We start from the raw sequence: 25,315 nt of genomic DNA on the forward strand, positions 1-25,315 counted from the left end.
AATCACCATGTATTAATTTAGTGGGTTAAAACATTCATGATTGCATTTGGTACATTTATCCTATTGTTCTTCCTAGAAAATCCATCTTAGAGATGAAAAAAGACCACGAGGAGCAGCTTCAGAGGCTGAAGAGATTAAAGGACGAAGAGATTGACGCTGTTACAAGTGCAACATCTCAGACCAGGTGAGACCTGGTCATTTCTTACCTTCCATTTTCTGCATTTTCTCTTCATCCTGCAGGCAAAACTGGACAATTGGGACTCTACTTTCTATTTTAATGCTGAGCCCAGACATGGCAGTGTCAACACAGCACATTTCCAACTCTAATCCCCACTGCTCTGCCCTCTGTCCTGTCATTAACAAGACAGGGCATAGGAAATGGCAACATTTCTAAACTTTTCTGCATGAGGCATCAGATTTCAAAAAGGTGATATTGTTTAGGAAAGACTCTTCCCCAAGGACACTCTCCACCTCAGTCTGGGGAATCCAGAGGCATTCCAGTCCAGAATGAATTACAGAGACTGCTGGGTTTGAATCGGGGTTTCCTTTGTGTGTGACATGTCTAGAAAATGTCCAAAGGTAGATACCCCTGAATGCCGTGAAACACCTCCACTCACAAAGCATGGCAGCTCTTTCTCCATTACAACAGACCCGATCAGGGCCCTGCTTACTGCGGCTGAAGCTTAAAACCGATAGTCTATCTCCCATTAACATCAAGGCACTATGATACTTGAACTCTACCACTTGAGTCAGTGTCTGATCCCCAACTTCCTTCTGTAAAAGCATTTCTTTACTGAACAGGACCAAAATAATTTGTAGTATGATTTTCTTGCTATCCCGACGTACATTTCTCAGAACAACTCCCAAGCCAATCCATGTCTAACTTTCCACATTACATTTGTACAGATCTCTCACAGGGGTGATTGAGCAGATGGAGCAGTTCTCTTCCCGGCTCGGAGAGCTCTCTTCTCGAGTGGAGAGCACACACGAGCACACCGCCCACGGCCTGGAGCAAGGGGCACGACACCGGGACGAGCAGCTTCGAAGTACGTACGTCCACGCTGAATGGGCAGGAGAATCTGTATTAAAAACTAAAAGTGTACGCACCTGGCTTCTCCAAATCTTCCAGTAATGCAGGAACGTCTGGCCCAGCAGCAGAAAGCCATGGCAGAGGAGCGAACGTACCTGAAGGAAATTATCTCAAGGATGGACTCTCAGATCAGCGAGCAGCAAAGGCAGCTGGAGAAGGTGAGCAGACCGTGCCGGGGAATCATCGCCGTGGTCGACGTGCGTTGTTACGATTGCTCTAAAAACGGCTCTTGTAGATCCTCAAAAATCGTCGTGACGCTAGCTTTTATTTGCTTCAGGAACGCTGGAAAGTAACGGCGGAGCAGGCCAAGGCCGAGTCCACCCAGAGGGGCCTGGAGGAAGAGCGACGCGTCTTCACCATGCAGATCAGCATGGAAAGGGAGGAGCTGGAGAGAGCGAAGGTGAGACCCGACAAGCACCACAGTTGCAACTGAGGCATTAGCGGTTGCCGTGCAACCTCACCACGTCTGCTACGCGCCTGTCTGCCCTTCAGAGCTCATTGCTGGAGGAGCAGAAATCTGTGATGCAGCATTGTGCAGAGGAGAGGAGAAAACTGGCAGCGGAGTGGGCTCACTTCCACACACAGGAGAAACAGAGGCATGACAAAGCCGAACGGGAGGTCAACAGCCTCTTGGAGAGGAGAGAAGGATCCATCATTGGTCTGGTGCAAGTGAGTCACGCAAATCCCTTTCTTTTTCTTTTTTCTTTATTAGGCTGCTGTAGTCTTAGAGGAAAGGAAATCCAGGTTTCCATTAATGTATTTTCTGTTTCGCAGGAACAGGCTGACTTGAAGCTTCGCATGGCTGAATTAAAGCAGAAGGAGATGGCCGTGACACAAGAGAAAGAGACTCTTGCGAGACTAAAGGAAGAACTGGACAGAGAGAAGGAGACAGCCAGTAGTATGGCTCTGAGACTCAAAACAAGGGCCGAAGAGGTTGAGGCCTTCAGCAAGGTGATTTCCTCCCACGTCGACCTCCGCAGCCTTCAAAATGTTTCAGTTTTGACTGAATTGTTTTGTTTTCACAGCTTGCAGCAGAGAAGTATGAGGAGGGCGAGCGAGCATTGCTAGAGGCGAAACGCGTGGAGTCGGATCATGTGACTCGACTAAGAAATATCCAGGTTCAAACGGAGAATTTGAGGCAGCAGGAGCAGCGGATCCTGAAGGTGCATCATTGCACAAAGCAAAGACCTCGCTCCGTCTTAAAAAACACTTTTATTGGGTATTAAATAAAAATGTGATGTTACAGGAACGCATGAAAGGAAAACATCTGCAGGAAGATACAGAAAGGCTTAGGGAATATTCCACCATCTCACCTTTACCTCATATTATTCCACCTATTTTAACAGGTTTGATTGAATGTCTGATTTAAGATGTATATTTTTCTATATAGAGGCAAAAAAAATAATTTTAACTTATTAGTTTCTTCTGTAGACTCTGTTCCAGTGTTTCCTTCTTTTCCTGAACCAACATCCGTCAGGAATAATCCTTCAAATCCTCTGGACAACTATCAGTCCATGACGCTTGAGGCCAGTCTGGCCCTATGGAAGTACACAGCGGAAAAGGTAACTGGTTATTCTCTAGTCACAATTCAGACTTTTTTTTTCTTGCCAGCTTTTAAAGAATAAATACAAATCTTAGAATGCAGCCATTTCTAATGGTCGGATTGTGAATACAGTCAAATCCTCAGACTGGAAGATGGTTAAAAGTATTAGGAAGCAGCCTGAAAATAGAAATGATTTGCTTTTCATACATTTTAAAACTCTGTCCAGTTATTTGTACTTAGGAATGCTCCTGAAAGTGTTTATTAAAACTTTCCAGTAAATAAATTTCAGCGTAAAAATCCAGTTATTCTGGAAGTGTTTATGACGACTCACTGCCATAATCTTAATCTCAAGATACAAAAAGTGATTTAAATGTCATGAAAGCTAATCTAACCAAAATGCATTTATATTTTTACAAATATTTTATATAATGAAGCTGAGTGAACCCTTTCCATAAATGTGAAAAACTTAATCCACTTAGTACTAAGCACTTTAAAACTAAAAACCTTTTAAAGCTTTCTGGTTGCAGATATTGTATGCAGACATTGCATAAAAACTGACATTTTGTGGCCTCGAAGATTTTGCAAAAGCCACATATTGTCCGACTCATACATTTCAGTTTTCAGTAATCTTGGTAACAGATGAATTAAACAACTTAAACCAGAGATTTGTTCCATTAAAGATTTTATTTTCAGAAAATTGGTTCAAACACCCCAAGTCATTTTCTTCCACAAAAGCTTTCCTTATACATCTTCAGAAACCAAGAGCTTCTCATTTTCTCTCCCACAGGACCGTGAATTCCTCCTCGAGGAGCAGATTTTTCTAGAAAATCTAAAGAAGAAATCCTACAAGTTCAACGCAGACAGTAAAACCTGCTGAGCCGGTTGCATCTTTGGATTTGTATTACATCTGTACAGTTTTTAAATAAAGTTTTTCCAATACATGTGGTTTGGCTCATTTTGCTCTCAATTTTTAATCAAGCATCACATCTCCTGATTCCTTCAAACTGCTCTTGTGTCAGCTCCATCTGTAAGGTAAAGAAAAATATGTAAAATATTACATCTCACCGATTCATAGAAATATGATGCATGGCATTATGAACCAAGCCTCAGGTTACCAGAACTCATCAAAATAATTTTTTCAGACAGGGATAACTTGTATCATCAGTGGCTTGATTTAAAATTACAAGCCAATCTTAAAAAAAAAAAAAAACTTACACGAGTGTCCTCAAGAGCCAAGAGTCTTAAAAATTCAGCTCTTGCGACTGATGCTGAACCTAGGAAAGATACAACCTGTTGATTATTGTATTATTAGAATATACATAAAACTCAAGTATTTAATTTCTCAGAAACGCTCTCAATAATCGTCAGTTGTCGCATCAGACGGCACTTCCTATGCAGCGGTTTTCATCACTGAAGAAGGCAGAATAAATAATACAAATTGTGCAGGACAAACCTTTTTTTGTTGTTGTACACCTCTTCTTCCTACTTATGGATCATCTCCACAGCCCTGCAACAAGATATGACGTTATTGATCTTCCATCATGAACACTTGTCTTTACACATCACCGTGCAGTAGATCAGACAGCATTGATTTCCACACCACTGTTTCAGACAGGGATAACAAACTCGTCACATCAACTGTAGAAAAAGAAAAGTTCACAAGTTGTCTGGATGTTTTACCTTCTCAAAGTTAAGTCTTCAGCAACATCTCCAGATAGAAACCTGCAAATAAGCAGACTGTTATTAATAGATATATTTGTTTCGGTTGTCTGATAAGCATTAAGTTTCATTCACATTATTACAGCATTCATTGCACCACATCACCGGACTTTAACACGTGGTAGCCTGGCTAGCGACTAGCTAGCAGCGACACATGCTTCATTTACCAGCCGGCTTTTACACAAATAAGTTCGGTTAGTTGTTAAAAAATTACCTATTTAAGGCGGGTCATCTCTGGAGGACGTCACATTATCAGGCAAGTTCAACTGTATGGCTATAATCATTGTTACAAAGCCGCTATGTTCACTGAATGCACTACTTCCCATCGGAGAGATCTGGAGTGTCTGAAATCTCGCGGTGTTGAGTTTTTATATGTCGCAAACGTCACGAGTCACGTGATTTATTACGTTTCATTAGGGAAAAAACAATTTAAAGTTGATACTTTTTCGCTGAAAAAACAACAACGAAAGCATGAGAACCAAATACGTTTAGCTTCTTATACCTACATTTGACATAAAAACCGGTATTTGCCAATCGTGGCGTTTTCTTAGCTCATATGAGCTGTTATTTGGACTCACTAACACTTTGCGTAAACTCTGTGAAGAACAAAGCTTCATTTGATAATTGTGAATTTTTTTAAAAATTTTTATTGTGGTTTATTTATATACATTTATGACAAACGATGTCACAGTTTATGTTTAATAATAACAAAACCGAAAAGTTATTCGGAAAGTATTTATCAAAGTTGTTACAAAGTACGATTTTTTTTGTAATGAACACTTTTCTCTCATACACATTTACATTATTAATATTGTATGCTGGGGGTTTACATTTTTATTCTAACAGTTTTAAATTAACTTGAATAAGTTAGGCTTTGTTAATTGTATTTAAGCTAAATCAAACAAACTACTCATGCGACGGTATAATCTGCTGTGATTTTTTTTCAGTAAATGCATACAATTATTTTCTTCTATGTGAGCAGGTGGGGGTGGGGGGGGGACTCAAAAATCGTACTTAAGAGTTTTCCAGACAATAGTGGACCACACAAAAACATGCACAAATTACTAAAGTTTTTTTTTCTTTTTTTTTTTGTACTGTTATAACCATTAATCAATCTCCCCTTCAGTTCAACCTAGAGACACATAGTTGATGTTACCATCATACAATAACTCGCAATTATTGGCAAAGCTCAATATAATTTTCACAGGTGGTGGAACATTATTGTCCACATCTGCTGAACGTAACTTTCAGTTACTTTTAATGTAATTCCGTTACTTTCCAAATCAAGTAATCATTAATCTAATTAAGTTACTTTTTCAAGAAGTTAACAGTAAAGTTAAATTTTTCAAAGTAACTATGCCATCACTGCCTCGTGGATTTTAAACATAACTAAAGGGTCTAAATCCACTATTTAAAGTTGTTTTCGGGCATAAAAAAAAGGTTATTAAAAAAAAGCAATCATTTAAAATCGTATTGCTTCATCAAACAAATGACAGCAAGCAAAGCAGAACAGGTGTAATTCTGAAGTATTCCTGAGAAAGAGCCGGGACAGTCTGCTCCTCTCTCCTCCTGCTCCATTGATGCAATTCCCCTCACAGACGGCAGGGGGAGGCGGTGAACCAGGCTAGCTGCACCCATTCCTCTTTAAACGGTCCCACGGCAGGCTGGCAGGTTCAGAGTGTGCTCGGCACCGGCCTCCGGGACGCGTCTCACTCTCCGTCCGGGATGGAGAAAGACGCCTCAGCGCCGGACCCATCCCGGCAGTGCAACGGGTTCTCGGGCGTGCTGTACGGAGAGTTCACCGACACTCTCAACGACGGGGTGCGCTACTCGGTGAGCCTGACGGAGAGCGCCCTGACCATCCAGAGGATCTCCTCGTCTCCCGACCGGACGAAGGTGGTGTTTAACTTGAGCGACTGCATCGGCTGTCGGGCGTATAAAGGGCCGGACAGCGCGGACATCGGCGCTTACTTTACGGCTTATTTCTACCCATTCAAGAGGCGCTGGATGAGCACCGGAGTGGCCCGGCAGAGGGTGGAGCAGTGCTTTCGGGTCGCTCTGGTCCAGGACCCGCTCGTCAACCTCCGGGAGGCTGAAAGATGGGCTCATGCCATCAGAGATGCTTCGGTGCTGCAGGCTCCTCGGAGAGACGGTGAGGAAGCACCAACACTCTGGATCCTGTAAACTTACAATCTAACTTTAGATAACGCATTTATTAATAGAATAAATTATTGTATGCCCATGAAGCCAGACTCAGACACTTTTTTCCATTAAAAATAAAAAAAAAGTTTCTCACATTTGTGTAAATTTCGATCTGACTCGTTGTTATACAGCTTAAATCAGTATTATTTTAGACTTTGATGAGATTACTGTTTGTGATGGATAATTGTTTCTTTATTTTTTTTTTCTTTTTATATATTTTTTTGCAAACTGAATCTGAGAAGTGTCCGTTTGCACTCAACCCTTTAATCTCTACCAGATTTGCACATCTATAGTTGTACATTTCTGTTCAATTTTCTCTGTAGTTGCTCCAAGCTCAGTCAGATTTGATGGATGCCACTCTAAGAGATGATTTGCCTTGATGTAAGCCGCAGTATCTCTGCTCTGTAAAGGTCCTCGTCCTGCTGGAAGGTGAACCTCCAGCCCCATCTCAGTTTTCTGTAGCCACTGTAGATTTCTTCCAGGACTGGTCCCCACTGATCTTCATCTTCATTTCTTTCAACTCTGATCAAAAACATTCTTCTGCTACCATGTTTCACCATACAGTTACTTTGTTTGTGGTGATGTGTTAGCTTTTTTTCTTCTTTTTTTTCGTTGGTTAGTTGTTCTTCTCGTCTGACCAGAATCTCTTCTTACATGTTTGATGCGGCTCCTGGCAAACGGTATTTCTCAAGAAAAACATTCCCTCAGCACACAGCTGATTTTTTTTTTTCTATTTTAATCCTGTATTATCACCACTCTATGCTTGGGTTTCACTTGAATTCCCCTAAAGATCCCTAAAGTTTTTGTGGCAACATATGAACTACATGCATGAATACCCAACGCTAGCAAGGCACTGCAAATCTTATCGCTTGAAACAGGTTTGACAAAGAGGCAGAGGTGCACATTCCATCCGCTCTCTAACCGGCTCTGCCTGCATGGGAGGGTGGAAAGTGAGCACATCCAATAACGTCTGTTATTAACTACCGTTAACTGAACATTTCGTGCCATTTCGCAAGCCTGGGGAGAGAAGGGGCTTAATCTGAATCTGAATCTAGATCTTGATCAGCATCTGGAGTCTGCTGTCAAAGATCACCATAAGCAGATCTTCAGCTTGATCCTCTGTCAGCAGCTGCGTGTTAACAAGCTTCATTATTTCAGCTGAGTAAATTCCCGGTGAGACTTAACTCAGGTTGGGTGGAAAAAAAAAAAAAAAAAGTGACATCAAAACAACGGCTGTTTGTCATTTGCCTCCACAGCAGCCTCTTCTAATTGGGTATCATCCTGTCTTGTTCGGTGTAAAATGCTACTCAGTCCGCAGTCTGGTTGGTTTCTCTTTGCTCCGCTTCGGTAAACATCGGCGACAGAGTCATTAACATGAATAAAAAATTACAAGAAACGACGCATCTATTTACAGTGCCTTGGAACAGTAACACTGCTTGAGCTTTTTGTAATCGGCATAGGATGTTATTTGATAGATTAAAAAAAAGGATGAGTTGTTTTGATAAATTTTGACAAATAATGTGTGCATCCCCTTTTATTATGAACTAAAAACACTAAGAAGACCAAAGAGCGCAGCAGACAGGTCAGTGGGAAAGCTATGGAAATATTTCGTAAAGCATTTTTCAGTCTATCATCAAAAAAAAAGGAGTTTCTGTTGACGAGGCTGAACTCCACAAGTTGGGTTAGAAGATCAAAGCGTATTCATGTCTTAGAATATCCCAGTAAAAGCCGAAATCTTAATCCAATTGAGAACTTTTATGGTAAGGCTTGAAAACCGATGTTCACAGAAGACGCTTTATCCAAACTGAGTGAGCCTCAGCTGTTTCATATGGACACATATAAAAAAAAAAATCCTCTTCTTAGCTGTGTGTTTGCACGTTGAGTGACAGTGAAATACATCGAACTTGTAGTTGTAATGTCACACAAAAGAAAACAAACATAGAAAAGGTACATTCATTCCGTTTACAAAGCTGTCTCCAATGCTGTTTATCATGGGGGGGAGGGAGGAGCAGATTGCTAATACTCCACTCCAGGTCAGGAAACAGTCTTTTATATTTGTTTACACTATAAAGCAGGGATGAACTCAGTCGTTCAGCTCAGAGAAGAGGCGGATATTTGACTTGGCAGTGACCAATTGGGAATGTTGACTCGCCAGAGATGGGGGGGCAAGAATGAGCTGTGGGATGAGGAATGAGGTTGTGATCCTGGCAGCAGCCTCCAGGTGTACACTGCAAACATGGAGAGAGACAGAGAGAGGGAGAGAGAGAGAGAGAGAGAGAGAGAGAGAGAGAGAGAGAGAGATAGATAGATAGATAGAGACACTGGGAGCTGTGTGAGGAGAAACATCCAGCCAGCCTCTCTCCCTACAGTCCGTGGCCCACAGGAATTTGAGATTCAGACCTGTGTGCCATCCAGGCAGGCAGGCAGATGGTAACCTGTGAGGTAACCTGCCTCCCTCCCTGTCACTGTCCTCCCTCTGGACTCATCAAAGAGCTCCATCTTGGGAGGGCTTGTCCCTGTGCTTACACTGCCTCTTATTCCAGTCCTCCTTTCTGAGCACAGTCCTCTCAGCGATGATGGGATCAGATGATTAATTCATAAGCTTGTTTTAGCTCTTCAGATCTGCTGTTTAACGGAATGTTTCATTCGCTTTTAAATGAGTCCTATTTTCCTAATGAATGAACCAGAATTGTCCTTTTTTACTCGTTCGCAGAGGGTGCAAGAAAGTCAGCGAGACTCGCTAATCCCTCACGGAGGACTTCCCTCAAGTTAATTGCATGTCATCTCATCTGGGCACTGCAGATGGAAAGGTTGGATTAAAAGCGAAATTACTGCGCGAGCTTGGTATTTAGGGAGACGGGCCGTCGAGGGTGACTCGACACGTCATTACAAAATATGACGGAATTACTTGCATTGGAGATGTAACTCTCCTAATTTAGCCTGCGATATGAAATCCATTCAGAAGCCGCTTAGGGCTTTTCTTCTTTTTGGCAGTTGAATTAAAAGAGTTGCAGGCGACGACGTCCGCGCCCTGCCTGGCCAAAGTATTCACGCCTTGGAATTTCTTTTACTTTGTGTCACGTCAGAACCAAAAAATGGTTTTATAGGGATTTTTTGTTTTGTTTTTTGTTTTGTGATACACCAAGTCAGAGTAGTGCACGATTGTGGAGCAACGAAAAAACACGCGTTTTCGCAAGTAAAAGTCTGAAAAGTGTGACATACATTTGTTATCGGTATGTCCACCTGAGCCAATCGATAACTTACAGAATGACCATTTGCTGCAGTGACAGCTGAAATAGCCTATTCGGGGTGTGTCCCTATGAGCTTGGCACACAGTTTCTTCCGCATGAAAATTCTCTGGAACACTTCAAAGTCTAAATGTCGTTGAAGCTGAAAACATTCTGATACACAAATAATTGCTGCTGGTGGCAGAGCCCACGTCACAGAGAGACAATAAAAAATCCGTAAGCGCCCCGCACCCCTTAAAATGAGTGTTTTTCAGCTGGTCAGGTGAGCCTGTCACTGAGCGAGCCTCCTGGGTGGGGACTGAGCTGTGGCTCATTCGGCAAGGAGCTAAAATGCGTCACCAGGCGACCTTTCACCCCAGCCAGCATCTCAGTCCCAGCGGAGCGTTCGTCTTGTTGCTCCGTGACACATGGATGTGATGGCCTGTCAACCCCCGCCGCCACCGCCCAGCCCCCTCTCTCCTGGTGCTGTCTCTGCGGGCAGCGGTGTTTATTCTCCGCGGCCCTCCTCCCCTCCTCTTCAGCAAACACTCAGACAGCGGCTTGTTTGCAGTCTGAATATAGCCGCCACCGTCGCCGCTCCCGAACAAGAACGCTTTCACAGAATATCTGCTTCTGTTCCAGCAGTTGTCTTGAATGCTTCCCCTGTTTTAATAAATCCCACTTTGGTGCCGGCAAGGTGTGATGCCGAAGGTCTAATAAAGGCTTTAAGCTCTGCTCAGGGTGGTTGTAGCGTTTGCGCCGACAATAAAAGTTATCAGAAAGCCACTTGTTTGCTCTGACGCATTGTCACATCCAGTCCGCCTGTCACCTCATTGTGTGTGTGTGTGTGTGTGTGTGTCTTTACTTTCTTGCAACTGTGAAATGCACACATCACTGCAGAAACTTTATGTGCCAGCTTGATGGACAGGATGTGCCTGCAGGTTTATGACTTCTTGCCTGAGACAGATTTCACACACACAGCACGTACTGACTCTGACAGAGAGAAATCTATGAAAAGAACTTTACTTACTGAGAGTTTGACGCTGTTAGCTGTGTTTCAAACAAGGTAGAACGACGACGATGATGATTTTAAAGATAAAACTTAGGTCTTCAAAGGTCTCTCTTTTACTCTTCATATTTTGGCATTTTACAGTCAGACTGACACAACATCATGCATGGATTCAGTCCACTTAACTGAAATACATCTAAATAAAATCCAGCGTAACCATTGAGATGTAATCCAAATTAGCAGAGTACGGGTCTGCTCTGGTCAGATGAGACAAAAACTAAACTTTACGGCTAACACACAGAATGCAACCTATAGAGTTTTGCCGAGATCAGGAAATCCACTCGGCTGGTTTACTGAGGAAGACTCATCTGACGACTTACATCTGTGGGTCCCATATTTCTTTCTTTCTATGAATTAGTCAGACTGAGTGACTCCACAGTCAGTTGGATCCACAGACCATACCCATTAACGGCTGTTCTCCCACTATTTTGTAACTTGCTCTCGACTCTGAGTCAGATTTTATTTAGTGACTCATGCGGAGCCCCAGGGGTGTTGTTTTACGAAATTTGGGCTCAAGGCAACCTTTAAAAACCTCTTATGAATTTACAAACCAGAAACCAAGGCGGTTTTGTCACCACTGAAGAATTTAAGGTTACAGGTGACTCAAATAATTGAGTGTACAAATCCTCTTTAGCGCTTGCTCCCACAATGCACTGCCTATTTACCTAAAGCTCTGCCTTGGAGCTTCAGGCTCCCGTCTGTCTCCTAATCAAGCACCCTTCCCCTGGCCTTGAACACGCAGCTCCTCCAGACTAGCGGCAGCAATTAGCAAACACCTGGTGGAACTGTGTGGCTTGCTGAGCTAATGAAACAAACTACCTCTGAGTCCGGCTCTCCTAAGAGAGAAACGAGCATCATGCAAAAGCACCGCTGTGATGATGCACTGAAGGGGAGAGATTCTTAAAGAGACAGAGGCCAATTTCAAGGTGTTAGATATGACTATGATTGCAAAGTCAAATTTAAGTAGTTTTTTTTTTATATATATATATACATTTTCATAAAAACTGAAGGCAATATAAAGATACAACATGCCCTCGCCACCCTCCCCCTCCGAAGAACTTTATCTTTGTCAATTCACTGCTTTACTGTGAAGTTTTCTGAATGGATTTCAGATCCATTTGTTTTTACACCTGTGACATGAAACATTTGCTGATGATCTGTAATCTATTGATACCTCAGAGCTTATATATACGAATACATGTTGTTCTTAACAACTTTTAAATAGATTTCCAAGAAATTCAGTATAATATCGTCTCTTGCTTTAGATAAACTTTAGAAAACATCACCGCATCAACAACAAAATCAATCTCTCAATCTCGTACTTAGGTTATTTATCTTCTGGATGTGCTTTTGAGACTTTAAGGTTATGGTCACTGTGATGCGTCATGTCTTCAAATATGCTCTTGATCTATCCCTGTAGAAACCAGGGAGTTATAAAATAATAATCTGCTTGGTGGTTTATGAAATCTGCACAGTGGCTGACCTTAATCTCTCAGAGATGACAGACTTACAAAATTCTCCAAGTCAACATTTGGCTTGAAATGCTTATAGTGGTGAAAGTGAACAAACCCCTAGAACAAGAGTCTATTGAAAACACACACAAAAAAAAAAGCCAGCTTTGCTTTTAGTCTAAACGAGAAATGTGGTTGAAAAGTGAAAGGTGAATGACCTTTTCTTGCATCTAAATAGGGGTGGAATATTGCTTAAGTTGATAAAGGGAGCTTACTATGCCTGACTTTAAATAACTTTGTTTAGAATAAGTTTGAACAGTGGATATGGTTGAAAAACATCATAGCTTCAGAGTTAGCTTCAGTCATGATCCTATCATTTCCTTTTGTAAAGTTTTCCACAAATTCTTTAATGGGAGGTTTAGATTGTAGTTCTGTTTAAGTAGAAACAATGTGATATTATTAAAATAATAGAACAATCTTTTAAAAGAATGGAAACAACAATAAACTGCCTCAGTAAAAATACTAAACCATACTTTTAAGGTTATGAACTGTTAGTAGCCTTAAATAAAGTCTGATTCCTAATCCTGAGGAAGGTACTGCATTTATTTCCCAGACACACACAGGTTCGTTTTGTACTGTTCAGGGACAAATGCTGGAGTTACTAATGATCCCTCTGGCTTTGTAGAACTGCTGAAAATGTTCTTTTTCAGTAAGATACCATTTGGTGAGGATATCTTTGAACAGACATTGCAGCTTGTTAACGTATTCGGTATTTTCTTTCTTTGCAGAGTTAGTAAAACTTTTAAGAGCAGTTTCTTCTTTTCCGTGTCTCTGATAAAGTCCCAAGAGAACTACTCACCTTTCACAACTCATGGCTGCTTACATTTAGGTTGATCAGAACATTTTAATTGATCAGAATACATATAAGAATGCTTTGTTGTAGTACCCAGATGTATTGTGTTTGGAGGCTTGAGGAAAAATTCTATTCAGTTTTTTTTTTTTTTGCACTAAAAAGTTCAAAGCAATACTTTTTTATAGCAATACATTTTGGTCAGTGCCAAAAAGTTGAGATCAGTGTTTCAAATGAATGCTGTTCCCATTAAAACTGATTTATCAAGAACAGAACCTTTGATCGATAGGTGCAGATTATGGTAACATAACATTTCTCTGGCTGATCTTTTTTTATCCGTACCAATCCACTAAGGATTTCATCTGACTTTGACCTTTTCATGAACTTGACAGCGTGCGGATTTTTTTAATTGGATGCTTTTCAGTTCAGTTCACTTGAGTGCAAGACCTCAATCTAAAAGCTGGTTGACCTTCAAAAGCTGCTTTCCACTCGATTCTGGAAGCGCATGGATCTTTTTTTTTTTTACAATTGAAAGCCACATTGTGCAGGGATGCGACTAGCAAACAATAGTGGCATCCCTGTGTGAATGAATAGAGGTAGATTGGTACATGCCTGTGTGTTTTGGGGACTCTCGCCACTTCTTATTGGGGTTACTCGTGTCTTGTTTGGAGGCATTTCCGATCATAGTTTGTGTTTCAATCGGTTCTAATTGAATTTGGCGGTAAAAAGGTACCAGATTCTTTGTTGAGCAATAATATGGACTGTCTGGTTAGAAACATTTCACCCAGATTAAGCTGGACTGTCTAAAGCAATTACTTTTATTTAGAGCATTCCTGTCAGATCTATAACTTTTATATTATACCGTCAGAAATAGATCAGCATCATCTCCAGCATAGTTTTATGATAGAAATAAATACTGATGTTTTTGCCTTCTGTCCTCAAATGAGATTTTTCTATCCTGATAAAACAGGCTTTTGCTGGAAACTTTTGACTCCTGGAAGGCAAGCTTGACTCCAGATGTACTTTTTTCAGGAATCTCAGTGAGGCATCTAACAAAGCTCTAGTAGAGGCTGGATTTTGTACAAACCACAAAGGTGGATTGCATTATAAACTAGGCAATGGAAGGAAGTTAGCTTTTTCCTTCAGGGCTTAGCAAAAAGCCATAGCTGAGTAAGTTCATTCCTTTAACAAACAGAACTCTGCCGTCTTCTTGCTGCTTTGATGTGATATATCAAAGCAGTTTGTTAAAGATGAGCAATCAAATTCACCTGTCTGGAAAATAACCGAGTCTGGAGTTGGTATGGTTTTTTTTTCTTAAGACAAAACAACGGGCAGGCTCGCATATACACAAACACTGGAATGGAATGTTTTTCATTCCAATAAACACTGAAACCCAGAGATGTCACTCAGCATTGATGCCTGTGGGCTGACTCATGCCGCTACAGAGTACATACACTCACCAGTCACTTTATTAGACACCCCTTGGACTCCTTCTTAGCCTTCAGAACTGCCTTCATCTTTGGAGCGTAGTTCCAACATGGTCTGAGATTTTTGATCCACGTTGGCGTGACGGCGTCACACAGGGGCTTTGCCTATTGCACATCCGCCATGCAAATTTCTCATTCAACAAATGCGCTCTACCGGGAGGCCATCGCAGTGCAGTGAGCTCATCCTTCACGCACTAGAAAGAAATGTCGGATGATTCGTGACACGGTGCATTGTCTTGCTGGAATTAGTCATCAAAGGATAGTTCGCTGCAGTTAGAGTTAGGGATGAACATGTTCATTAGCTGTACTCAGGGAGGTTGTGGAGTTTAAATGATGCGTTAGTACTAATTTGCCTAAATTGTGTCAATAAAACATCCTTACACCCAGGTGCCTTTGTCGTTGACGCGAGGGAGGATGGACAGTAGTTCATGCTGAGGGCAAATTAAATGCCATGTGGAGCTGAAGTAGCAGTGGAACTGGTTTGGTCTTCTACTGCTGTAGCCCACTGGCTTCAGGTTTCAACGTGTTCTGTGCTCAGAGATGGTATTTTGCATACCTTTGAGGTAAAGGTGTTTGAGGTACTCTTGCCCTTCCTTCATTTTGAACCAATGTTTTTCATTCTCCTCTGACCACAAGAATGAAAAACAGCATATATGCAGTTTACCATAAACCTATCACTTCAAGATTCCTTTTAGCTCCTTTCTGTCAAAATATGATGCTTGGTTTGAACCTCAGTGATGCTGAGATTCAATTAAGTTGCAGCTGATTAATTACCGTCAGCACTGATGCTGTTAATGTGTACATGTGGTGTACATAATTGATCCCAAACTGTTGAAACAAGGAATGACCCTTGTAGTATAATTCAGCATCACAGTGCAGCACTGGCCACAACTGAAGAGGGTCCAAGTGGTCCATTAGTTTTTAGCTGAAAGGCTCAGACAACAAGGCCAAGTCCGTTTTCATCTCATCTACCTCAAGTGTGCAGTGATCCACATTTAGTGGACCTTCATAACAATATTAAAATACTGATCTTAGCCAGTGTTTTAAAATAGGAAAGAGAATAGAGTGTACCCCTGTGGTAAGGTAGATGTCTGTTTGTCTGCATAACTCGTAAAACGGCTACTGCAAAATCGTCTATCAACCAAATGTCCAGATATCTCCAGAAAAATATATTCATCTAGACAGTAAAGTTTAAAATGATTAAACCTGTGAGTGTGGTTGTTTAATAGGTCACCACACAGACTGAACAGGTTAGATTTTTCTTTTCCTCCCATTGATTTGTGTTTCTTCGAAACCTGCAGGCGCAAGCAGTCGTTTGCTGTAGTCATGGAATAAAAAGTTTCCGGCATTGATCATAAATAATTGGTAAGACCCTAAATAAAATGCATGTGTAAGCCTTCTCTCTTTGCAGCGTCACATTAAAATTGATCACCGTCAGTCTCGATGCTCGCCCAGCCGACAGATGCGGAGTTCTTACGATTCCCCCTCCCCCTCTCATGCTGCATTTCTATGCATATTATCAGAGAAGGAGATGGCTCTTCTTCTTATTTATTCTTTAAGTTATTCCTCTCATCCTCTTTATTCTGACTCACATCACACTGTTTCTGCCTGCTGTAGGTGTGACGTACACGGAGCTGAGGAGACCTTGCAGAACCATGATTCTGGTGAACCCCCACAGCGGACGGGGACAGGCTCTCCAGCTGTTCACCGGCCACATACAGGCCATGCTCACCGAGGCCTCCGTTCCCTACACGCTCGTCATCACAGGTCAGTCACAAACACGTTCCCCGCAACGCGTCCCGTTTGTCGTCTTTGTATGAAACAGAGGATTAAATGTCCCGCTACATCGCAGCGTGATCGGTCTGAGAACTGGGTCACGCTGTGAGTTGCGCCACGCACCAACATGAGCCGAACCCGCAACGCTTGGAAGCAAGTTTTAATCTCTGCAGGAATTATGCATTGTTTTTGCGATCGCAAATTCAACAAGGCATGTGCTCACAGACAACATGAGCATTAAATTCTCATTCTACTCGTGCCATCTGCTGCGCATTCAGCACGATTTGCTAAAGCTTCTCGGTGACCTTTACCGGCATTGTGCATGTTACTGTTATTCTAGGCTATTTTCACCACAAGAAAGCTGTTACTCTGCACAGCTTTAATGCCACGTCTGGATACCAAATGGCTCAAATTTCATCATTTACCCAATTCCATGTCAATATTCACTAGATTTTATTGAGATTTTATGTGATAGACCAACACAGAAGCATGAAGTAACAGAAAAACCATATATATAGTTCTCAACAGGGTGAAATTCAGACCGGGAGCTCGGTTTGGAGAGGCCTTTTATTCGAAATCACAATGGACGAAAGTGGAACCGTACTTTTAAGACAAAAGAACTTCATGAGCGGTTTATAACCGCCATGGTTTGTCACCAATCAGAACCTTGTGTGTGTATGTATTTAATGTCAAAATTAAAAATAAACATCAGTCAGCAAGATTGTATTATACAAGCGGCTTATAAAAATAATAGCGCAAACATAAAACAACCTCCAAATCTAGACAGACCTTTTACGTCACGAAGGGAAATGAACATGTTTTAAATTGTTTTCAGATGTCAAAGCCAGGTTTGAACCTTGATCCGTTGATTTTTGCTCGTTGTTTGTTTCCAAATATGTGTTTTACTGACTTTACTTGTATTTTTCTTGAGCTGGTAAAGAAAACGTATATCAATGAAAAAAACAGATCAGGACAACTAGATGCATAGTCTGCGTATTCAGATATCTTCATTACTTTAAACACAGACTTTCTCCTAAAATGTTTTTATTTTCCCTTATGGAAACGTCAGATATCTGCTTTAATTCATTCTGTTTCCACGTCAAAGATATCCGCTTGTGTGGATCCATTCCAGTGGTTGCAATGTGACAAAATGTGGGAAAAAATAAAACTTACCAACGTTGAGAGGAATTGTATTTTTTCCCTCTGCGCCCCGCATGCTTACCCCCTTGGCTAAGGCCGACCAGCAGTTTGACAGGTATGAATATGCTGTCTCCTTTTGGATCAGCTCGGCATTATGCAGCTGAATCTCTGCTGCAGCTCACAGTTGAGATGGATTATGACAGCGAATGCAGCAGAGCGCTGGAGCAGAAACTCCGCTTGTGTGGTTTTGTCTCTTTGAGAAAGCACGCTGGCACGCTCGCACATACTTAACGGGCTCCCGGGACCTGAAGGAGGGTCAGCAACTGGATGGAGATGAAAACACAGAGCCCAATTACTGAGGCCAACGAAGAGGAACAGAGACAGACGTAAAGGAAGGAAGGGGAGTCTTAAACGGGGCACTGAGGCCTCCGAGTGGGATGATCCGTCATGCACCGGGTCAACAGGCTGTAGTCCACTTTACTCGGCATACGCCTTTTTGATGAGTGTATCAAAACTGCTTTTGCTTGAGGATGGACAGGCTCCGTCGTCGAGGAACCTCCTGTCGTGTCGGCCTGTACATTTTACATACTGTATGAAGCACTGAGTGAATCGGTTTTAGTCTTTACCTTCAATAACCTCGGAAAAAGGCAGAAGGCATTAACATATAAAGCAATCCGCGGCTTTTAAAAAGAAAGGACGGGAATTTGACCCAGATTTTAGGTGGTTTTATCTTTGTTTTGGCACAGAGTGTTTGCATCTCATGAAAGATTAGACCGACAGCCTTTGACTTCAGATTTGATTCATGCAAAAGGAGCCCTGCGATACTGTAATGTACATAGATACACTTTTCAGTTAGCAGACAATGTTTTGGTTTTCGGGCTTTTGTGATAAATCATATTTTCTCAGAACATTTTCACAGTTTTGAGTCTTCATTAAGCCGGTTATCAAAATTAACAGAAGAAAGCACAATATATACAGTACCTGTGTCAGTAATGAAACTCTATATGTTTCACTTTTTTGATTCAATTACTGGAATAGATGAATATTTTGATTATCTTGGCTGTTGGCGCAGGTTTGCTGGATGACCTGTGCGTCTTTCTGTATGTCAGCCATTCTTTACGTGAAAGATCTCTGGACTGAAGTATCAGGCAGTTCCCAAAAATATTGGTTTTTGCAGCAGCAAACCTATGAAAATGTAATTTATTTTACCTTTGCTTCGCATTTAACTGTATGAAAAGTGCTCGGCAAATACATTGTAGTTGAGGTCTGATTTTTACCCGAAGATATTCATAAATATGCCAAAAACCACGTGAAAAGCATAACTGGAAATAAAAGAAGTCATAGTCGTATTTTGCGGTGATTGTGTACGTTTGTCTTCCGATGACCTTTTCAATAAGTAAGTATCTGGAAAGTAAAGCTTCGGTCAGGCCGGCTAAAAATGCTGAGTCAGCTGTGCAGTTACTCCTGTCAACGCAGCTCTGCATAACCACCTCCAGTCCGTCCGGCAGACAGCAAACAGCACAGGAGGGGTGAGGTGGGTGAGGTGACAGGGTAAGAGGGGCTGGGGCATGTAGAGATTGAGCAAAGTAAAAGCGGAGAGTCGATCAATACTTCAGGAGGTATATTTTCCATCATAGTGGCAGCACATCCGTGCCTCTGCGTGTCTGCCGACTTCCCCCCCCCCTTTTTCCCCCCCTGTCTCCCTCTCTAAAGCTGTTTCCATTTTCTACACGCGACTACACTGGGGAGTCTCGGCTGGCAGGACTGTAGACTTTAATGCTGGCAGGATGAGCCCGCAGAGACCCCTCAGTGCAGGGACCGACTCAAGGACGCTTGCCAATAAAACTAGGCTGAACAAATGGCTCACTCCTCCAGTAGCACATTTTACCAACACGCGACCACATGCTCCCGCGCTCTCAGTCACAGATGTTTGCAGGCTGCCTAAGCTGCCTCAGAGCTGCTGAGTAGCCACTGGATGAGCTAATGTGATATGTCTGGTCCGATAAGAGGAAATTGAATCCCTTTTCTGCCTAATCTCCCTGATCCCACTCCAGAGCCTGTGGTGATGAAGGGAACATGTCTTTTTCTCTCTCTGTCTCTCTATCTCTCTCTCTCTCTGCCCTTGCTGCTTTTCAATCCTCATTTTTGTCACTTTGTCCCACATTTTCTGCTTTGCCTCAGCAGTTGACGCTTGCGTTTCTTCTGTCCGTCAGAGCACCAGAACCACGCGCGGGAGCTGGTGAGGAACGCCGACCTGACGCAGTGGGACGCGCTGGTCATCATGTCTGGTGACGGGCTGCTGTTTGAGGTACGCGGGCACCGCTTCCGCTCTTTAGCGACGAGAGCTGTTAATCAGTGGGTGCTGGATCGACCTCCAAAACTCCAGCTTCTATTTATGGCACTTCTTGGAACAGAAATATAAAATTTTAATTTGATCTCACACATGATAAAGGAGATCAGGTGCTGGGGCTCTTGCTTGGGAAAAAAAAACCCCACAGTCATCCAGAAAGTATTTTTGTCCTCAGCCACAGCACCATCTGGTCACCCTGGTTGTGCCACACTACATTACAAAACAACATGTTTCTGTCTCTTGCAGATCTACAACTTCTTATTTTTGAGCCAAAGCTAAATTTCGGTCATCTCTCTTGTTCACTCAGGTGATAAATGGTCTGATGGAGCGTGAAGACTGGCAACAGGCCATCCAGACTCCTCTAGGTATGCTGCCAGGTGGCTCTGGCAATGCCCTGGCCGCATCCATCCACCACTACTCGCAGTGAGTCCACCTTTTAATGAGTCATTTAAATGCATAGGCTAACGGTGCAAAAGACGAGCCTTCGTTAGTTTACAGAAGACAATTTGTCTTCTTCCTGTGTAATTAGAGCAAAGGGCTGACTGGGCTCGTCATTCCTCCGGAGAGAGGACGTTCCGGGACTGTTTTGTTATGCGCCGAGAGTTCATTTCTGGTTGCATAAACTCTCCAAAGCAATGATGCGAGGGGTTTAGAAAAGTCGGTGCATTGTGTTGACCCAGCACGTGTCCAGGTTATCATCCCCTTCTGGCGCCTGGTCATTGGCACAATTTCAAAGAGCCACCGCTGGTGAGCCGGAAATGTCATGAGCGCATCTGCTTTACGAGGTGTCAGGACTTTGGATGACTCTGAACCTGCTGCTGATTTATGGACTTGTTTATGTTAATGAACATGTAGATGTAAAAACCTTTTCATCAGCTCCTGCAACACTTCCAACCTGTGGATTTGGACCACCCAACTTCATTACTTCTCAGAAGCTCTAATATCCTCATCACTCTATTGTGTATCTGCCGCGTGTTTTGTTGGCATAGTAAACACAGGGGAACAAATCTGCAGCATCTCATTGTTGTGCATCTACAAAGATCTCACATGGTTTTTATACCAATTGTGATCCATTGATATGTAGCTGGTTCAGCTCACAGCAAATGACCAAAGAATAAGATCACTTATTTCAAGGTCATAAAAAAATCATCTGCACAGCAGAAGAACTGGTTATGAATAAATCTTAAACATCCGAGGATTCAGTTTTGAAGTGATCTGGGAGGAGAGCAGTTATTCTGTGCGAAATGTCCGATTCATACGGTTCTTGCACCGTATAAACCGAATAGTATTCCAAAACACGAAACCTGTTTCATCTGCACATGTTGAGTATTCACCAACAATGTTAGGCTCTCGGTTGAGTTTGTGCCTTAGATGGAGGACAAAGCCTTACACTTCCTCATTTGATGCAGTCCTAGTTTTATCGTTCATTTACTTTAAGAAGCATAAAATAAATTTATCATGATAATAGTTTTATTACAATAACATGTTCGGTTTGACTCTCTTAGTTTAGTTTTTGCATCATTAAAGAAGAAAGTATTCAGTCAAAAAGCTGCATTATTTAATGCGCTGCCGTATTTTCTGTCTTATCTTGTTTTCTGTGACGATTCAACAGATCGCCTCCTGCCTGGAACGAGGAGCTGCTCCTGAGCTGTGGCTTCATGCTGTGCAAAGGTCTGGTTGGTCCTCTTGACTTGGTGTCGGTCCATTTGGCCTCCAGTCAGCGCCTCTTCTCCTTCCTCTCCTTGGCTTGGGGCTTTGTGGCAGATGTGGATATCGAGAGCGAGAAGTACCGTCACGTTGGAGCTATACGGTTCCTAATGGGCACCCTGGTGCGTCTGGCCTCGCTCAGAGTATATCAGGGCAGGTTAGCGTACCTGCCAGCTAAAGAGGTACCAAAGCCTCCAAACGAAAGGGTGAAGGCGACCCGTCCTCCGTTCACATCTCAGCAGCCATCTCTCTGTTCGTCCCTTCCTTGTCATCTCGTTCCCAGAACTTCGCCAAAGCAGAGCTCTGTCAAAAACTGCGTCGATACGAACCTGAACCAAAACTCCATCACCAACTCCTCCAGCGTCATCACCAACATGAGGCCCGAGACGCATGGCAACAATAAGACTGCATCACCTACGGATTCTCTCCTCCCCAGCCTGGACCAGCCGGTCCCTGAAAACTGGACGGTGGTCAATGAGGAAGACTTTGTTCTGGTGCTGGCTATTTACCAGTCCCACCTAGCGGAGGACCTGTGGACGGTGCCGGGAGCGATGGCGGACGATGGGCTGATTCATCTGCTTTACGTGACGGCGGGGATATCCCGGCCCGCCCTCTTGCGTCTCTTCCTCGCCATGGAGAGGGGTTCCCATTTAGCGTGCGGTTGCCCACATCTTGTGTACGAAAAGGTGAGGGCCCTGCGGTTAGAGCCCGTCTCACAACAGGGCATGATCACCGTGGACGGAGAGGTGGTGGAGTACGGCCCCATCCAGGCTCAGGTCCACCCCAGAATGGCCAGGCTTATATGCGGATGAACTTGTGCTTTACTTTATAGCTCTAGTTTGGCCTTTTGAACTCATTGTCAGATTCTTTATGTGTGCCGTCTTCTCAGAAGTGCCAAAGACAATTAATCAGCCTTTGGAAATTCCTTTATTTTTCTACAGAGACAACCTGGCCTATTTTTATGGACTTTTCGTTCTCTCTCAGTGTTAGATTTAGGGTCAAAGCCATGGAGGATTGCTCTTACTTCTGGCTGGTCCAGGCTTAGGGAAATGAGATGGAGATGGAAATGTATGTACACACACACAAACACACAAAAAAAAAAACAAGCCAGATCTTTATGCATTTTTGTGCATACCCAAATGTATGTATATGCGGGACTCTGCATGAGGGGCTTTGGTAGTACAGTGGCAGCACATTGCACTCTGCTTGTCGAACCTTATAAGCATGGCACATGTGAAGAGAAGCAAGTTTTTCTTTCCCCGGGAGAGACTCCTGGAGAAACCCTGCCTCTTGCCCCGCTGTACCACTACAGGCCCTCAATCTCACTCCGGCCGCCGCCGCCCTGACAACACTGCCTGCCCTTGAGCTTTGTAAGAAAATTGAGGAGATATAAATCCCCCGAGGGATTTAGCTTTGTCAGATCTTTAATCTTTGCTTAGTTTACATAAAAAGAAACTTTAGATTTGCTCATGTTAGAGCCCCACCTCTTCCTTCCTGCCAAACAGATTTTACCAGCTTACTCTACACCTTTACCACCGTCTTCTCCATTTCCTGTACCGTTTCATCTCCAACCATCATTAAGCTGTAGGAATCGCCTCCACTCGCACACTTTCTTCTCCCCATCCCCGCCTCTTCTTACGCTCAGATCCTCACATACACACACACATTCCCTCGCATCTCTGCAGCACTTAGCGAGGGGGAAGGGCGCGATCTGCTACTGTGCATATGATCCCCTCTCTTCAAGACTGTACGCTCGCTCCCCCACCAATGGTTAACGAACCATCGGCACCTAATGTGTCCTTAATATGAGGGTTTACATCGGCTAAAGCGCGCTAAATAGAAAGTCGTGAAAGCTCTTAGGTGGGTTTTCAAGCGGATATTAGGTTGGTCAAAGCACACTCGAGTGGATAAAGTGCAGTTTCAGACGGGCCCTGTTAGAGTTGCATATTGAGAGGCGTGTGATCGATGGAAGCCGGAGGGCGGCAGGTGTTCTGCTCCTCCGCGCGGCCTCCTCGGTGGCTGTCGGTGCTGCGGAGCAATTAGTGCACTGGAGCGGACCAGAGTGCAAATGTTAGCGTTATCATCATGACCCCCTCCTGGCCTCCCCACCCCCCGCAACCTCCTTCGCACACACACTCACACTCACACACCAGTTTACCTCGGGCTACAGCACAACTGTACATCTGCAACGTGTGCAGTTGAGGCGTATCGGACCGTTTTAGCAGGTCTTCCTTTAACTGTTGTATTCTCAAAATAAAATACTGGTCAAACCGATGAAAATAAAGTCCTTTCCTGTGCCGACAGGAAAGAAAATATGACACTTTTGACTGTTCACTGGCTAGCGGGGGAACCATAAAGTGCTGATTTCCACAAAAAAAAAAGAAAAGTTTTTTAGAGCATCTGTCATTTTGAGTAAGAAAAAGGTGATGCAGTCAGCTGATGGAGCACTTAAATCTTCAGCTGTTTTCATCTATAGCTGTAGGGACTGTCAGCTGGAGAAGTTGGTAAGGTCTTGCTAACTGCTGCGTCTGTTCATACAGTAAAGAATTTATATGCCTTGGACTTTTTTCACATTACAGCCCAAAAACTTTGAAGCTTTTTTTTTAAAAACATGATTGAAAGGAGAGCATAATTGTAAAGTGGCAGGAAAAGGATACATGGTTTTCAGTTTGCTTTTCAAATAAATGTATTTTACATTTAATTTCAAATGCTGTAAATACGAAGAAAACACATTTTGGTGTTGACAGCAGTATGTCTTAACTAGTTTTCAGGTTGACCAAAGAGTTAAAATTATAGTGTTGTTTGTCCAGAACACCGTCCTCCACAGGTTGACCCTGTTTAATAATTAAGTGGCACGTGAAGAGAGTAGTTGCACTCAGAGTAATAGAGCTGACAAATAACTAACTCTTTTTTTTTCTTTATTTGTAAAAACTTAAAATCAAATTATTATTTTCCTTCTACTTCACAATTCGAACTTTCCTTTCAAGTTTCTTGTTAATGTAACAACGCATGGAAAGGTTCAGGCATGTGAATTGTTTTTGCAAGAAATTGTATGTTTCTCAAGCTGTAGTCAAACCCTCCCCCCAAAAAAAACAGGTTTTCAGATGGATCTTCGCTGCAGATCAATCCAGGAAGGACTCTGGTGCTGTGTAACCTTTGATAATTCGGGGTCCGTATAGACATTAGCACACACGAACGTGAATTTATCATGTTCCTCTTCTAGATTTTCTAAACTTCATATGACTGTGGAGATCCATTCACAAAAAGTAAATTATATTTTATGAAACTTTAGTTGCTTTTTTTTCTAATTTACTTTAAGCTGCTACTTTTGGTTGTGAAGGGACTGTGTTGTTTTCAAAAGATGGCGTCGTGTGAGTCGTCACTTCGGTCGTTTTTGCGAACTTGTCTTTTGTTACTGGAGGTTTTACTTCCCCATTGTTGTTTATCATGTAAACTGTGTGACTTAAATTGGTTCATTAAGTCAGTTATCATTACTTTTCACCCATAGTGAGCAAGTGACTGTGCCTCGTGTTATATATATCGCCTGCCTCCGGAATGTGAGCAAAGTTGCTTTTTAATATTTCAAATCAGTCAAAAGATCGTGACCTACCAGGCCCATCTGGAGCAAAACTAAGTTTTTATTCAAATTAGCATTTTCCTGATTTTTTTTTTTTATTTTTTTATATTATTTTTTGCACAACTAA

General features: G+C 42.6%; 2 protein-coding genes and 1 long non-coding RNA gene across 5 annotated transcripts in view; 2 read left to right on the forward strand and 1 right to left on the reverse strand.

Moving 5' to 3' along the window:
• fbf1 (Fas binding factor 1) overlaps window positions 1-3,572 on the forward strand; it is a 13,770-nt gene extending 10,198 nt beyond the window's left edge. For all 3 annotated transcript variants that reach the window (XM_008416660.2, XM_008416661.2, XM_008416662.2), the window contains 10 exons: window positions 77-184; window positions 907-1,046; window positions 1,130-1,248; window positions 1,368-1,490; window positions 1,583-1,759; window positions 1,865-2,041; window positions 2,116-2,253; window positions 2,337-2,436; window positions 2,522-2,652; window positions 3,421-3,572. In XM_008416660.2, coding sequence (XP_008414882.2) covers window positions 77-184; window positions 907-1,046; window positions 1,130-1,248; window positions 1,368-1,490; window positions 1,583-1,759; window positions 1,865-2,041; window positions 2,116-2,253; window positions 2,337-2,436; window positions 2,522-2,652; window positions 3,421-3,510 — 1,303 coding nt within the window. In that variant the 3' untranslated portion in view covers window positions 3,511-3,572. The remainder of the gene's footprint in view (window positions 1-76; window positions 185-906; window positions 1,047-1,129; window positions 1,249-1,367; window positions 1,491-1,582; window positions 1,760-1,864; window positions 2,042-2,115; window positions 2,254-2,336; window positions 2,437-2,521; window positions 2,653-3,420) is intronic.
• Window positions 3,568-4,693, reverse strand: LOC103469143 (uncharacterized). The gene is made up of 5 exons (XR_534311.2): window positions 4,567-4,693; window positions 4,314-4,355; window positions 4,087-4,140; window positions 3,849-3,907; window positions 3,568-3,658 (listed from the first exon to the last, which is right to left on the reverse strand). It is a non-coding gene; the product is annotated as an uncharacterized LOC103469143 (long non-coding RNA).
• A 355-nt stretch (window positions 4,694-5,048) lies between these two features.
• Window positions 5,049-23,992, forward strand: sphk1 (sphingosine kinase 1). Its single transcript, XM_008416664.2, has 5 exons — window positions 5,049-6,504; window positions 16,256-16,405; window positions 19,768-19,862; window positions 20,212-20,327; window positions 21,517-23,992. The coding sequence occupies exons 1-5, from the start codon at window positions 6,078-6,080 to the stop codon at window positions 22,421-22,423; spliced, it is 1,695 nt and encodes a 564-aa protein (XP_008414886.1). The 5' UTR covers window positions 5,049-6,077; the 3' UTR covers window positions 22,424-23,992.
• The last annotated feature ends 1,323 nt before the right edge of the window (window positions 23,993-25,315 follow it).

The sequence above is a fragment of the Poecilia reticulata genome, linkage group LG8, assembly GCF_000633615.1.
Source record: "Poecilia reticulata strain Guanapo linkage group LG8, Guppy_female_1.0+MT, whole genome shotgun sequence".
NCBI classification, from domain to species: domain Eukaryota; kingdom Metazoa; phylum Chordata; class Actinopteri; order Cyprinodontiformes; family Poeciliidae; genus Poecilia; species Poecilia reticulata.

Coding starts and splice junctions, on each gene's coding strand:
- sphk1 (XM_008416664.2), top strand. CDS start 6,078: ATGGAGAAAGACGCCTCAGCGCCGGACCCATCCCGGCAGTGCAACGGG. Junction 6,505..16,255: donor GCAGGCTCCTCGGAGAGACG/GTGAGGAAGCAC, acceptor TGCCTGCTGTAG/GTGTGACGTACACGGAGCTG. Junction 20,328..21,516: donor TCCATCCACCACTACTCGCA/GTGAGTCCACCT, acceptor ACGATTCAACAG/ATCGCCTCCTGCCTGGAACG.